The sequence below is a fragment of the Symphalangus syndactylus genome, chromosome 14, assembly GCF_028878055.3.
Source record: "Symphalangus syndactylus isolate Jambi chromosome 14, NHGRI_mSymSyn1-v2.1_pri, whole genome shotgun sequence".
Taxonomy (NCBI): Eukaryota; Metazoa; Chordata; class Mammalia; order Primates; family Hylobatidae; genus Symphalangus; species Symphalangus syndactylus.
This window is the reverse complement of record NC_072436.2, coordinates 116,892,811-116,905,562: the sequence shown is the minus strand read 5'-3', so window position 1 is coordinate 116,905,562 and position 12,752 is coordinate 116,892,811. Positions and strand designations below refer to the sequence as shown.

General features: G+C 60.2%; 2 protein-coding genes across 8 annotated transcripts; one reads left to right on the top strand and one right to left on the bottom strand.

Moving 5' to 3' along the window:
• Positions 1 to 88: 88 nt before the first annotated feature.
• NOXO1 (NADPH oxidase organizer 1) lies at positions 89 to 4,241 on the bottom strand. 5 transcript variants are annotated; one of them, XM_063618441.1, is made up of 9 exons: positions 3,823 to 4,241; positions 2,265 to 2,566; positions 2,090 to 2,170; positions 1,822 to 1,894; positions 1,533 to 1,710; positions 1,163 to 1,347; positions 956 to 1,069; positions 595 to 712; positions 89 to 519 (listed from the first exon to the last, which is right to left on the bottom strand). In XM_063618441.1, exons 2-9 carry the CDS (start codon positions 2,328 to 2,330, stop codon positions 225 to 227), a joined length of 1,110 nt encoding a protein of 369 aa, XP_063474511.1. In that variant the 5' UTR covers positions 2,331 to 2,566; positions 3,823 to 4,241; the 3' UTR covers positions 89 to 224. The 5 variants fall into 5 exon arrangements, with proteins under 5 accessions (XP_063474511.1, XP_055097308.1, XP_055097307.1 ...); XM_055241333.2 differs by lacking the exon at positions 3,823 to 4,241 and having other exon boundaries at positions 90 to 519; positions 1,822 to 1,897; positions 2,265 to 3,644; XM_055241332.2 differs by lacking the exon at positions 3,823 to 4,241 and having other exon boundaries at positions 90 to 519; positions 1,807 to 1,894; positions 2,265 to 3,644.
• Positions 4,242 to 4,782: 541 nt separating this feature from the next.
• On the top strand, positions 4,783 to 12,641 carry GFER (growth factor, augmenter of liver regeneration). Of its 3 annotated transcripts, XR_008650716.2 has the most exons (4): positions 4,801 to 5,591; positions 5,862 to 6,058; positions 6,985 to 7,388; positions 7,733 to 7,796. XR_008650716.2 is itself a non-coding variant. In XM_063618447.1 (3 exons), the coding sequence occupies exons 1-3, from the start codon at positions 5,334 to 5,336 to the stop codon at positions 12,580 to 12,582; spliced, it is 570 nt and encodes a 189-aa protein (XP_063474517.1). In that variant the 5' UTR covers positions 4,783 to 5,333; the 3' UTR covers positions 12,583 to 12,641. The 3 variants fall into 3 exon arrangements, 2 of the variants coding, with proteins under 2 accessions (XP_063474517.1, XP_055097311.1); XM_063618447.1 differs by lacking the exons at positions 6,985 to 7,388; positions 7,733 to 7,796 and adding an exon at positions 12,468 to 12,641 and having other exon boundaries at positions 4,783 to 5,591; XM_055241336.2 differs by having other exon boundaries at positions 6,985 to 7,875.
• Positions 12,642 to 12,752: the final 111 nt, after the last annotated feature.

Below are 12,752 nucleotides of genomic sequence, written 5' to 3'. Positions count from 1 at the left end.
AGCTGATGGTCTCGGCCCTGCCACGCCCATCCCGCACCCTGGCCTGGCAGAGATCCAGCCCGCTGCTCCGCACGCTTAGACAGTGGGGGTCATTCAGAACAAGCTTTACTGAGAGGAACAGCAAATGGCCCCCTCCCATCCCTGCTGGCCAGGGAGATCCGCCCTCCCCGCTCCTCCCCAGCCCTGGGATGGCGCGGTCCATCCCCTCATCGGGATCCTCGCGCTCACTGCTCCGTCGTGGGGTGCGGCACAGGGTCCACGCATCCTCGAGAGGGGCCCTGGCGCCGTGGGCGCCGCTCCAGGGCCCTGCGTGTGACGGTGCAGCAGCGGCTCTGGATGGCGCCCGGCGAAGGTCGGGTGGGCACGGTGGGGGGAGGGGCGGTGGCCTGGGAGGGTTCTGGGAAGCCCCAGGCCTCACCCGCAGGGCTGTCTCCACGGAACCCCGTCCTGCTCAGGAGCGCGCCCAGCCCTTCCGGCCGCAGTAGCACCGCGGGGAGTAGGCCCGCCCGGTCGCCGTACCTGCGAGGGGCGGGGTGTGGTTAGGGCCCCGCCCGCCTCGGCTAACCTGCCCTGCCCACGCCCTCTCCCGCGTACCTGCACAGCCACCAGCCGCGGTCTGACGTTTCCAACACGCGCACGCGCGCCCCCGCGGGCACGGACAGCTCATCTGCGCGGCTGCTCTCGTAGGCGCGGGAAGCACAGAACTGGGGACCTGGTGGGAGTGGGTGTTTGGAGTCACGGCGGGGCCACAGATGCCAAGGCCCGCCCGCACCCTTCTCCACATTCTCCTCGAGTCTGCTGACGGCGGGGCCTCTCTAAAACCGGTTCGGAGCTTCCTCTAGGTGCGGAGACCAAGCACGGGCTCCTGGGCCGCCCTGTTCGCGGTGCTTCTGGCCCAGTCTTGCCTCACGGTCAAGCCGTAGTGGTGGCGTGAGGGGTGGGGTTAGGCGCATACCGCTGCTCCCTAGGGACGGGACTCCCTCCCGGCCCTGGCCCGGGGCCACCTCCTCTAGGTAGGGCGCTGGAAACCAGGCCGTCTGCTGGTCTTCGTTCTCCACCAGCCACCAGCCTGTGCGCAAGAAGCGGGCAGGGACTCAAATCTCGAGGCTCCCTCGGGTCCAGGAGCAGAGGGGCAAATCCCTGGGTTCTTGTCGGGCCCTACCTGAGGGATGCCGCAGCAGCACGTCCAGGCTCTCCTGGGCCCGCGCCTGAAAAGGTCGATCCCGCGTGTCCTGGGTACAGAAGGGCTGCAGGCAGCGCAGGCTCTGAGCCTCCAGACTGTGGATGGAGAGGCGGCCCGCAGCGCGAGAGAGAGGCGGCTCCTCTGGGGTGGGCAGGATCACCCGGCTGGGAAGGGCAGCCCGTAAGAGTGAGAGGTAGGCGGATAGGGAGGGTGAAACTGGGGGCGCCACCCCGGCAAGACCGCCAGCCTCCCACTCTCTGCCCCTATTCGCTGGCTGTTCCCCACCACCCTGGACCTCTCTCAGCTCCAAACACTGCTGCAGGCTAGGAGTTTGGGGCGAGTCAGGCACCTGCCGGGTGGCAGCGCGGGCTCCAGGTCCAGGGGTTGTGGTGCGAAGAAGCCAGTGATCGCTGGGCTCCGTGCCACGCGCTCTGCGGTCGCCAGCAGCCTCCGAGAATAGGTTTCCAGCAGCTGCAGGCGCGCCAGGCCGCGGCTCGTGCGCCCCACGCGTGCCAACAGTGGTGCATCTTAAGGCACCACAAAAACGTACTGTGATACTCCGCTTTGGGCTTTACTAGTCCCTGGCGCCCCCAGGCAAGCCACCGCCTTCCCCGCCCCCGTACCCAGGCTGGCCTGACCGAGAAGCTTTGGGAGAACGCGGTCAGATCTCCGCAGCAGGCCTGCCTCCACCGGGAAAGTCTCCTTGAGGGTCTTCTGAGGGCGGGAACCGGGGCATTGGTCTTCCAGAGCCCACTGTGCACCCTTGAGAGGGCGGGGTCCCTCACCCGATGGCAGGGGCTGGGAGCTTCAGCGGGAACGAGGGGCCTCCAGTGGGAGTCCACTGATGGGAGGCAGCAGGGTGGGGAAGCTGCCACCGCGGCATCAAGGTGGCCCAGGGTCACTCACCTTGAGCCGCCTGAATTCATCCCAACTCCTGCGCACGAAGGTGTCGCTGCCATCTGACCAGCGCACGGAGAAGGCAAACGTCTGGGGGACAAAAAGTTGGGAGTGCCTTGGAGGTGCTGGTCCAGGCACCTGCTTCCTATGCCTTGGGGCCACTAGAGACCCAGCCAGGTCTTACTTGGAGCCTCTTGATCTGCACCAGGGCTGCCCCTTGCACTGAAACTGGGTATCGGGGTCCTGCCATGGCTGTGGCCTCCAGGCTGCAGATTCCTGAAATGGGCGAGGACCCTTCTGCCTCCCTGTGCTTGAGAGGGCTCTGGGGGACCCAGAAAACCGCCTGGGATAGAATCCTGGCAACGCCTCAAGCCTGTGGGGTCCTTGTGGGGCCGCCCCAGCTGAGTCCTTTGCAGCTTTCTTGCTGTCCCCTAAGCCCACGATCTGGGGGCAGGAGCACAGCGATTGGGGGACTTCCAGGCAGAGCTGCTGGGAGGAAGAAGAAGAATGAGCTTTCCAGCCCTGGAGGCGTGCAAGACTGAAGAAGGGGCGGAGGGTAGGCGGGACTGCTGCCTGGGGCCCTCCTGCCTGCCTCTGGCCACAGGAGGAGGGAGGAGAAGGCAGGGCTAATCAAAGCACTGCCTGTCCTGCCCACCTCTCTGGATTCCCCTACACTGTGAGGTAATTGCCCTGCCAGGGTGCGCCCAGCAACTCTGTCTTTGAACTGGCCTGAGGATTTCTGTACAGAACCAAGGACTCGGTGCTTACAGCTTTAAGTGCTCTGTCTGACTTAATCCTAATGCTGGAGGAAAGGTCTCTTAATGTCCCCAACTCATAAAGGAGGAAATGTGTGTTAAATGCGTAATTATTGTGAGCTTTTCTGTACATGCTGGGGGAGGGGCAGACCTCACAGGCTCACCCCAGGGGTTCCCCTGCAGTGAGGAGACTTGGGGTAGGAGAAAGAGGGCCCATCTGTGCAGTCACTGGCATTTGGTGGGTGGGGGTGGTGGTCAGGGAAGTGGTCACGAGGGCTGTTTTGAGAACCACCTCTCAATTCATGATTTGCCATGACTTACTGCAAACATGGCCTGGGCAGAGGCTCGCCCAGGTGCCCCACCTCTCTGGCTGCTTCCTTATAGTTCGGGCTTCAGAAGCCACATTCAACCCTGGCACACGGTGGTTCTTCCTGGTGCTGGGGCCACCAGTTCTGTGATGGGATGCCCCTACTCCAGCCCCTTCAGGGAGCAGTCAGCCTCTGAGGCATCCCTCCAGGAAGCTGCCCTGGCTGCAACAAAGGGCCTTTGTGTGTCTGTCCCACCAGCACTCTCTCTGAGGCCCTCAAGCTGTTCCTGGTCTTGGCATGGGCAATGAACACCTGCTCACGTAGGGCTGATTTGCAGGGTTCCCCCAGCCAGCTGTCACCTTCTCCCTGTCTCAGCTGAGGGCCCAGCTGACCTGGTGGGGTCCAGCATGTGAACCCAGGGGAGACCTTGCTCCCCGGGAAGACAGGAGAAGCTGGGGAGGATTTATTCACAAGCAGAGGCCTAGAGGGATTCTGAGGCTACTTGCCTACCCCAGCTGACAGCCCCTGCCCCACACCCCATCAGCCCTGCGTGGTTTCCACTTTTTCCTCCCCTACCCTCTTTTCTTACCTGAATAGTACAACCACCCCACCCTCCGTCTGTATGCTCCTCACTTGCCCCTACAAAATCCACTCCAAGGACAGACACAGTGCCTCTCACCTGTAATCCAAGCACTTTGGGAGGCCGAGGCAGGGGGACTGCTCGAGCTGAGGAGTTCGAGACCAGTCTGGGCAACAGGTTGAGACCTCCATTTATGCCCCCTCAAAATACAAAAATTAGCTGGGCGTGGTGGCGCATGGCTGTAGTCCCAGCTACTTCAGAGGCTGAGGTGGGAGATCACTTGAGCCTAAGCAGTCGCGACTGCAGTGAACAACATTGTGCCACTGCACTCCACCCTAGGTAACGGAGCAAGACTCTGTCTCAAAAAAAAAGAAATCCACTCCCCATATGATAGCCAGAAGAATCTGCAGCAAACTGAAATGGGATCAGATTGGGTAGCCTTGCCTAAAACTGTCTAGCATCTTCCCTCCTACCCTTATAATAAATTCCCAATCCCCGCAGCTGCTGACCAAGTCTTTGGTGGGCCCCTGCCCGTCCCTGGATCTCCCCTCCCACGTTACAACCCTCCCTAGCGTCCCACTGGCCTTTTTGTTCCTGCAAAATGCCAAGACCCTGCCACCTTGGGCTTGGTCTCGAAGGTGCTCCTCAGCTGATTCCTCATCCTTCAGAAAGAAAGACCTCCTCAAGGAGGCCTTCCAGATTTACCACACCCTTGCAAGGACCCACCAGTTTGTACGTGAACATTTATGAGTGTGAGTCGTTTTTTTTTTCCTGTCTTGACCACTGGATTATGAACAGAGGAGGTCAGGGAACAGAACTGTGTTCCCTGGTCTGCCGAGCACTTGGAACAGCGCTTGGAACAGAGCGGTCACTGCACAAATACGCGGAATGTATAAAGGAAAGCAAGGAGGCAGAGGAATCCCAGAGGCCGCTCCAACCGGGAGCCCGACCCCTCATCCCAGGTTCTAGGATCCGCGACAGCCGGCGGGGGGCGCCGGGGAGCCCGTTGCCATGGCGCCGGGGAGGGGACAAGAGCCCAGGACCCTAGCGCGCGCCGCAATCTGTGCGGTCACGCCCGGCCCGCGTTGAGAGGGCGCTTGGCAGCCAGCGGGTGGACGCGCCCCTCAGCGGAGGGCACAGAGCCTGGCCGCAGGCACGCAGGACACTCAGAGCGGAGCGATGGGGACGTCGCGGGCCACAACACGGACTTTGCCTGGGTGTCAGCCCGGGTCCACAGCGCGGCCGCGGCGCACCTTCCGCCACACACTGCTCTTTTACTGGAGAAAGCGAGAGGGCCGCCACGGACGGCGCAACCCCGGCGTGCGCCGCAGATCGAGGCCTGAGGGCGCCAGCAGGTTCCAGCCCTCCTGCTCCGTCCGGGCCCCTGTCCCCGGGCCCGGCCCCGCCCGGGCCAGCGCGGCGGCCTCTGGCTCCGCCTCCACACCGGCCCACGAGCCGGTCCCCGCGACTCCGCCCCCAGCCCCCGCTCGGGCCCGGCCCCCGCGAGCACGGCGCGCGCCTCCGGCTCCTATGGCCGCGCGCTGGCCTGGAGGCTGACCTGGAGGCTCATCTGGAGGCCGAGCTGACCCGGCAGGCCTTGCGCGGGCAACATGGCGGCTCCCGGCGAGCGGGGCCGCTTCCATGGCGGGAACCTCTTCTTCCTGCCGGGGGGCGCGCGCTCCGAGATGATGGACGACCTGGCGACCGACGCGCGGGGCCGGGGCGCGGGGCGGAGAGACGCGTCCGCCTCGGCCTCGACGCCAGCCCAGGCGCCGACCTCCGATTCTGCGGTCGCCGAGGACGCCTCCCGGAGGCGGCCGTGTCGGGCCTGCGTGGACTTCAAGACGTGGATGCGGACGCAGCAGAAGGTGCAGATCCCTGCCCGATTTCTCCCAGCCCCGCGCAGCCCCTGCCCCCGCCCCCGCCCAGGTGCCCCGGCAGAGCTCCCCAGGGTTGCCTGTCCCTGAACCTTGCGCCCCGGGTAGGCCCGGCCTTACAGCCTTCATCCGCGCGTGGGTTGGATCGTCTGCAGGACTTTGGTCGGAGTCCAGTGGGCCACCGGCTGGGCCGTACAGGGGGGAGCTTTGGGCGCTTCTGGTCGGAGAATGAACTCACTTTCGGTCGGCCTGCTTCCGCAGCGGGACACCAAGTTTAGGGAAGACTGCCCGCCTGATCGCGAGGAACTGGGCCGCCACAGCTGGACTGTCCTCCACACCCTGGCCGCCTACTACCCCGACCTGCCCACCCCAGAACAGCAGCAAGACATGGCCCAGTTCATACATTTATTTTCTAAGTTTTACCCCTGTGAGGAGTGTGCTGAAGACCTAAGGAAAAGGTAAGATGTGTTTGCACGCAGCAGAGCTTTGCACTGGAGCCTGGGCCTGGGGCTCCTGGCTGACGTTATAGCGGGGAACTTAGAGAAACGGATGCAGAGGTGGCATAAGTTTGGTGAGGAGCAGGGACCTCCAACAGGTGAGGACTGGGGCTATCGGAGCCTCCTCCTCTCGTCTCAGAAGCCAAGCTGCCGGGATGTGCTGCTGGGTACTGCTCCTGCCACAGCCAAAGACAGGGCTCCCAGGAAGGGATTCCCTGCCTTGTCTGGCACTGAAGGCGGCTCCCCGCAAGTTAGGGAGGACTCCACTTTGCCTGACTTCTAGAGCAGGACTGCTGGTTTTAAAATCTTGGAAATCCACTGCTTTTGCTCCCAAGAGCCACCTTTTCCTCACTGAGGCATCCAAGAGCCAGCACTGGCCTTTGTAGGTGTTTCTAGGCCAGATGTGTAGGACAGAGCTGCCATGGTTGCCATAAGCCTGGTCAGTTAGAATGAAGTCTCTTGCTGAACTGACGCACCAGGGCCTGCCCTCAGGTGCTAAGAAACAAGTCTAGTTTTCAGTTACAAGGCTGTGCCCAGCCCCACCCAGGCCACACTCTGCCTGAGGCCAAGGACACTGGATGCCGCTTCCTGGATGTTAGGAGCTTATAAAATTGCCAGGTCTGTGCTGTAATGTCTTGCTTTGAGGCCTCGTCAGAGTTTGCCAAGCTCTCCAGGTGGGTGTTTGAGCAGCCCTGGGAGTTCATCACACCCGGGGAGCTGCAGGGTCAGCCCTGTTCTGGGAATGCCTGTCCCTTGGAGCATAAGGGCACTCCCAGGTGCAGCTCACAGCAGTGCCCCAGCTCTCCTTCCTTGGGAGCAGACAGGGAACAGGCAGGCGCAGTGGAGCCGCTGCGTCCTCCCATTCTTTACATGCTCTCCCTACACAGGCTGTGCAGGAACCAGCCAGACACCCGCACCCGGGCACGCTTCACGCAGTGGCTGTGCCACCTGCACAATGAAGTGAACCACAAGCTGGGCAAGCCTGACTTCGACTGCTCAAAAGTGGATGAGCGCTGGCGCGACGGCTGGAAGGATGGCTCCTGTGACTAGAGGGTGGTCAGACAGAGCCCATGGGACAGCTAGCCAGGCGTGGTTGGATAGGGGCAGGGCACTCATTAAAGTACATCACAGCCAGAGCCTGTTGTGTCTCAGTTGGGTGGTCCCCAGGACACTGCCCATGGGTACCTGCCCTGCCCCTTTTAGGTTTGGAGCTGAAGTGGAGCTGCCCACAGCAGGCACCCACTGGCCTCCTCCTCAGTGGAGGCCCCAAGGAGCTGCAGCTGAACTGCAGGTGAGGGAAGGAGGAGCAGCCTGGGCTGCCCCTTGACATTCAGGATGTGGCTTCCTGCCCACCGCATACCCTGGCGCCTCACTCCTCACACGGGAAGACAGCGGGCCTGGCTGGGCGTCCCTGTGCCTGTCCCTGGCGGCCAGGCTATTGACTTCCCACTATGCAGCCAAGGATGCCCCTGCCCCCCATGGCTCTGTGCTGCTCACTTTAGGGGGCTCGATTCTCCACTCTGCTCAGTCCCTACAGGGAACGCTCAGGCCAGGTCTTTCTGAGGGTCCACCAGCCATCCTGTCCTCTCCCTGCCTGGCACATGCCTGCCAGCGTTGTGTCATGTCTGTCCACAGCGGATTCGTGGGGCTCGCTTCCTCAGAGTCTGAAGCCCAAATGAAACGTTGAAGTGACTGAGAACCTGGCTTCAGTGTATTTTCTGCTGGGGCTGAATAAAGCAGTGGATGGGGCTTGTTCCATCCGTCTGTGCTCAGCTGCATTTCCTGCCGGGGTCCTGCTTCCTCAGGAGAGAGAGAGCCCAAGGTGCGAGTGAGCCAGGAACAGCAAGGACACTGATTGGTTGGGGCAGGGGTCCAGAGTAGCTGATGTGGGGGTCCCAGGAGTACTGGGAGGCCAGACGGCACGAGGTCTCCCAAGGCCCCAGCAGAGCCGTGGCTTCTAACCCCAGCTCCCCTGACAGGAAGTTCTTTGCGGGTTTGGAGCCAGGGGGATGGCATGGAGTGACGTGGCTTTGAAGGGTCCTCTGGCTGCTGAGCTGGGATGAGGCAGGTAAGGGCGGAACAGGAGGGCTGGTGAGGAGGCCAGGGCAGTCACCGAGTGACCACCGGGGGGAAGACCCACCCCACGGCAGGGACAGACGCAGGGTACATTAAAGGGAGAGCCAGAGAACTCAGGGGGTGAGGGTGGAGTCCGAGGAGACTGCTGGGAGCCGCCGTGTGTGTCAGAGATGCAGAAGGCTGAGTGCAGCAAGCTGGGGGGTGACTGGGACCCAGCCTTGGGCCTCCCCAGCCAGAGCAGCCCAGCAGCAGTGTGTCCTGTGGCCGTAAAACTCCAGGGACCGGCCGGGCGTGGTGGCTCATGCTTGTAATCCCAGCAGTTTGGGAGGCCGAGGCGGGCGGATCACGAGGTCAGGAGATCGAGACCACGGTGAAACCCCGTCTCTACTAAAAATACAAAAAAAATTAGCCAGGCGTGGTGGCGGGCACCTGTAGTCCCAGCTACTCAGAGAGGCTGAGGCAGGAGAATGGCGTGAACCCGAGAGGCGGAGCTTGCAGTGAGCCGAGATTGCGCCACTGCACTCCAGCCTGGGCAACAAAGTAAGACTCCGTCTCAAAAAAAAAAAAAAAAAAAAAAAAACTCCAGGGACCTCTGTCCTCCAGGAGGCTCAGCCTTTCCCTGGGCGCAGGCCCACCTTGGCATGGCCTCCTCAGGCCTTTGTGGAGGGAGCTGCTGTGTCCCCACCAGATGGGCCCTGTGGGTCTGCTGGCTTCTGTAGAGGCTGCCCAGAGGGGCCAGGTGGCACAAATAAGAGAGAGGAGATGGGGGCAGCCAGGAGAGAAGGTGTTCCTTCTTCGCCCAGACACAGCGCGCTTCTCTCTGGCCTTTCTCGAGGCCTGTGAGTGCCTCAGGAAGCAGCTGCATCCTCTGGTAAGGCTGTGTTCAGCTTAGGAACACACCGCCTGTATCTGCTGTCCCTCCCCTGCCCCCCCACCACCACCTTCCCTTTTTCCCTGTCTTCCTTAAAGTTTCACTCCTGAATAAAACTTCACTTTGCCTTAGAATCTGTTTTTCTTTTTGTTTTTTGTTTTTTTTGAGACAGAGTCTAGCTCTGTCACCCAGGCTGGAGTACAGTGGAGCAATCTCGGCTCACTGCAATCTCCATCTCCCGGGTTCAAGCAATTTCTCCTGCCTCAGCCTCCCGAGCAGCTGGGATTACAGGCGCCCACTACCACGCCCTGCTAATTTTTGTACTTTTAGTAGAGACAGGGTTTCACTGTGTTGACCAGGCTGGTCTTGAACTCCTGACCTCATGATCCGCCCACCTCAGCCTCCCAAGGTGCTGGGATTACAAGCGTGAGCCACCACACCAGTCCAGAGTCTGTTTTTGAAGGCATCCAGGCCAGTGGAACTCTGTAGGGACCAGCCCCACAGGGTCGGTGGGCTTCTCCCTGTGTGCGGCGACTAGAGAGTGTAGAAATAAAGACACAAGACAAAGAGATAAAAGAAAAGGCAGCTGAGGGCCGGGCGCGGTGGCTCACGCTTGTAATCCCAGCAGTTTGGGAGGCCGAGGCGGGCAGATCACGAGGTCAGGAGATCGAGACCACGGTGAAACCTCGTCTCTACTAAAAATACAAAAAAATTAGCCAGGCATGGTGGCGGGCGCCTGTAGTCCCAGCTACTCCGAGAGGCTGAAGCAGGAGAATGGCATGAACCCGGGAGGCGGAGCTTGCAGTGAGCCGAGATTGCACCACTGCACTCCAGCCTGGGTGACAGAGCGAGACTCCGTCTCAAAAAAAAAAAAAAAAGAAAAAGCAGCCGGGCCCGGGGGACCACTACCACCAATGCGCGGAGACCGGTAGTGGCCCCCTGGCTGCGCTGTTATTTATTGGATACAAAGCAAAAGGGGCACGGTAAAGAGTGTGAGTCATCTCCAGTGATAGATAAGGTCACGTGGGTCACGTGTCCACTGGACAGGAGGCTCTTCCTTGCCTGGCAGCCGAGGCAGAGAGAGAGAGAGAGGAAGCCAGCTTACGCCATTATTTCTACATATCAGAGACTTTTAGTACTTTCACTGATTTACTACTGCTATCTAGAAGGCAGAGCCAGGTGTACAGGATGGAACATGAAGGTGGACTAGGAGCGTGACCACTGAAGCACAGCATCACAGGGAGACGGTTAGGCCTCCGGATAACTGCGGAAAAGGCTGACTGGTGTCAGGCCCTCCATAAGAGATGGAGGAGCAGAGTCTTCTCTAAACTCCCCTGGGCAAAAGGAGACTCCCTTTGCCAGTCTGCTAGGTAGCGGGTGTTTCCCTTGACACTTATGCTACCGCTAGACCTCGGTCCGTCCGGCTGGCAACGGGCGTCTTCCCAGATGCTGGCGTTACCGCTAGACCAAGGAGCCCTCTGGTGGCCCTGTCTGGGCATAACAGAAGGCTCACACTCTTGTCTTCCGGTCACTCCTCACTATGTCCCCTCAGCTTCTATCTCTGTATGGCCTGGTTTTTCCTAGGTTATGATTATAGAGCGAGGATTATTATAATATTGGAATAAAGAGTAATTACTACAAACTAATGATTAATGATATCATATATAATCATATCTAAGATCTATATCTGGTATAACTTCTTGTTTTATATTTTATTATACTGGAACAGCTTGTGTCCTCGGTCTCTTGCCTCGGCACCTGGGTGGCTTGCCATCCACAAACTCTAGTGTAAGGAAAGGTTCTGGCTTTAGCTGGTGTTCCAGAGCTGTTGACACGCAGACCAAAGGAGTTAGCACAGAGGGAGAGACCCCCACAGGATTGTGCCCTGGGCTCCTAAGGCTCACAGGTCACAGAGGAGGGACCCATGAGGTGGGAGGAAAACCAGGAGGGAGGAGGACTTCCAGGTGGGGCATAGTGGCTCATGCCTGTAATCCCAGCACTTTGGGAAACCAAGGTGGGCAGATTACTTGAGGTCAGGAGTTCCAGACCAGCCTGGTCAACATGGCGAAACCCCGTCTCTACTAAAAATACAAAAAAAAAAAAAAAAATTAGCTGGGTGTGGTGGCACACCTGTAATCCTAGCTACTCCAGTGGCTGAGGCAGGAGAATCGCTTGAGCCCGTGAGGCAAAGCTTGCAGTGAGCCAAGACTGCGCCAGTGCACTCCAGCCTGGGTGACAGAGTGCGACTCTACCTCAAAAAATAAATAAGTAAATAATAAATGAGCCAACAGCAGCATCAGACTTGCCCTTGGGATTGGCATGGAGAGGTCAGTGGCAACCTTGAGTTTAGGTGGCGGTGGGAGCTGATTCTGCTGGGTCTCAGAGGGAGAGAGAGGAGGGTGTTGCAGGCAGAGAATGGAAAACTCAAGTTTGCTGCTAAAGGAAGCAGTAACGTGAGGCAGCTGGAGGGGAGGTGGGGTCGACAGTGTTTGGCTTTTTAGGAGAAAGTGCAGCATGTCTGGGTGCTGATGTTAGTGATGAAGTAAAGGAGAATGAATGACACAGAGGAGAGGTCTGTGGCCAACGGGTGAGAGGGGTTGTGATCGGACGCACAGTGTGATGGACTTGGACCACAGTGAGTAGCGCCTCTGGCAACACCTGCTCTGCCCACCTGTGCCCAGCAAGGCTGAAGAATGAGCTCCAGACCAGAATCAATGAGTTCCAGGGGGGCTGGGCCAAGCAGCACCATCTGTGCACCTGATTGGTGTAGCAGGGACCTGGGTTGCTTATTATCTGAAGAACAGGGTGGTAACAGTCTCTGCCACTATACAGGTAAAGCGCTTGGCGCTGTAAATGCTCAGTCAGTGCAGACATCTCAGTGCTCTAGACAGAAACCTAGGAGTCATCTGAACTTCCAGCCTGCTAGGAACATGAGGAGAGAGACCTTGTTGCACCCAAGGCTGGGGTCTGTGGAGGGGACTCAGCGGGACACAGAGCAGCCAGGCACCACTCCCACCCGACTCCTAATCTCTGATGCCTCTCCCTGCCCTCGATTCCAGACTAGGTGCTGCAAGTGCGCTGGGGAGACCCAGGAGTAGGGAGGGCATTGGGAGCACCAGCACCTGGCCATGGGCAAGGAGCAGAGACACCGAAACCAACACTCCCAGCGGCTGCTGGCCACGGTGGTTCTGCCCCCTCCCTCAAGAGGTGCTCCTGGGGCCGACGCCTTTCTTCCCACCAGACCCTCCCCAGAGGCTAGAACCTGCTGATAGCAGCTAGAGCACAGTGGGAGGCCATGAGAAGGACCCCAATTATCCATCTGGTCTTCCTGGGACCAGGGCCAAGGAGCCGGTCCCCTCTCCCGTGGGTTGGGGGAAGATGCTGCAGCCCATGGACCTCCTACTCCTTTACTCTCTCACCCAGGGGCCCTTCGCAGAGGAGCGGACTCCTCCTGTCTGTCCTCCCGGCTACAGCAAAGTCTGCGTCCAGCGCCCGCGCCCCACCCTGCTCCCTGGGGACCTGGCTGGCGGGTTCCTGAGGATGATCTCGATCTCGGGACAGGGGCAGGCAGGTGAGGGTGGAGGATGGGAGGTGGGCGAGGCGGAGGGAGAGGAGGGACCCGGCCCCGCGCGCATGGACCCAGCCGGGGACGCGGGCGCGGCCCCGCCCCGTCCCGCGCGTCCCCGCCGCGGCCGGCGCGCGCTCCCG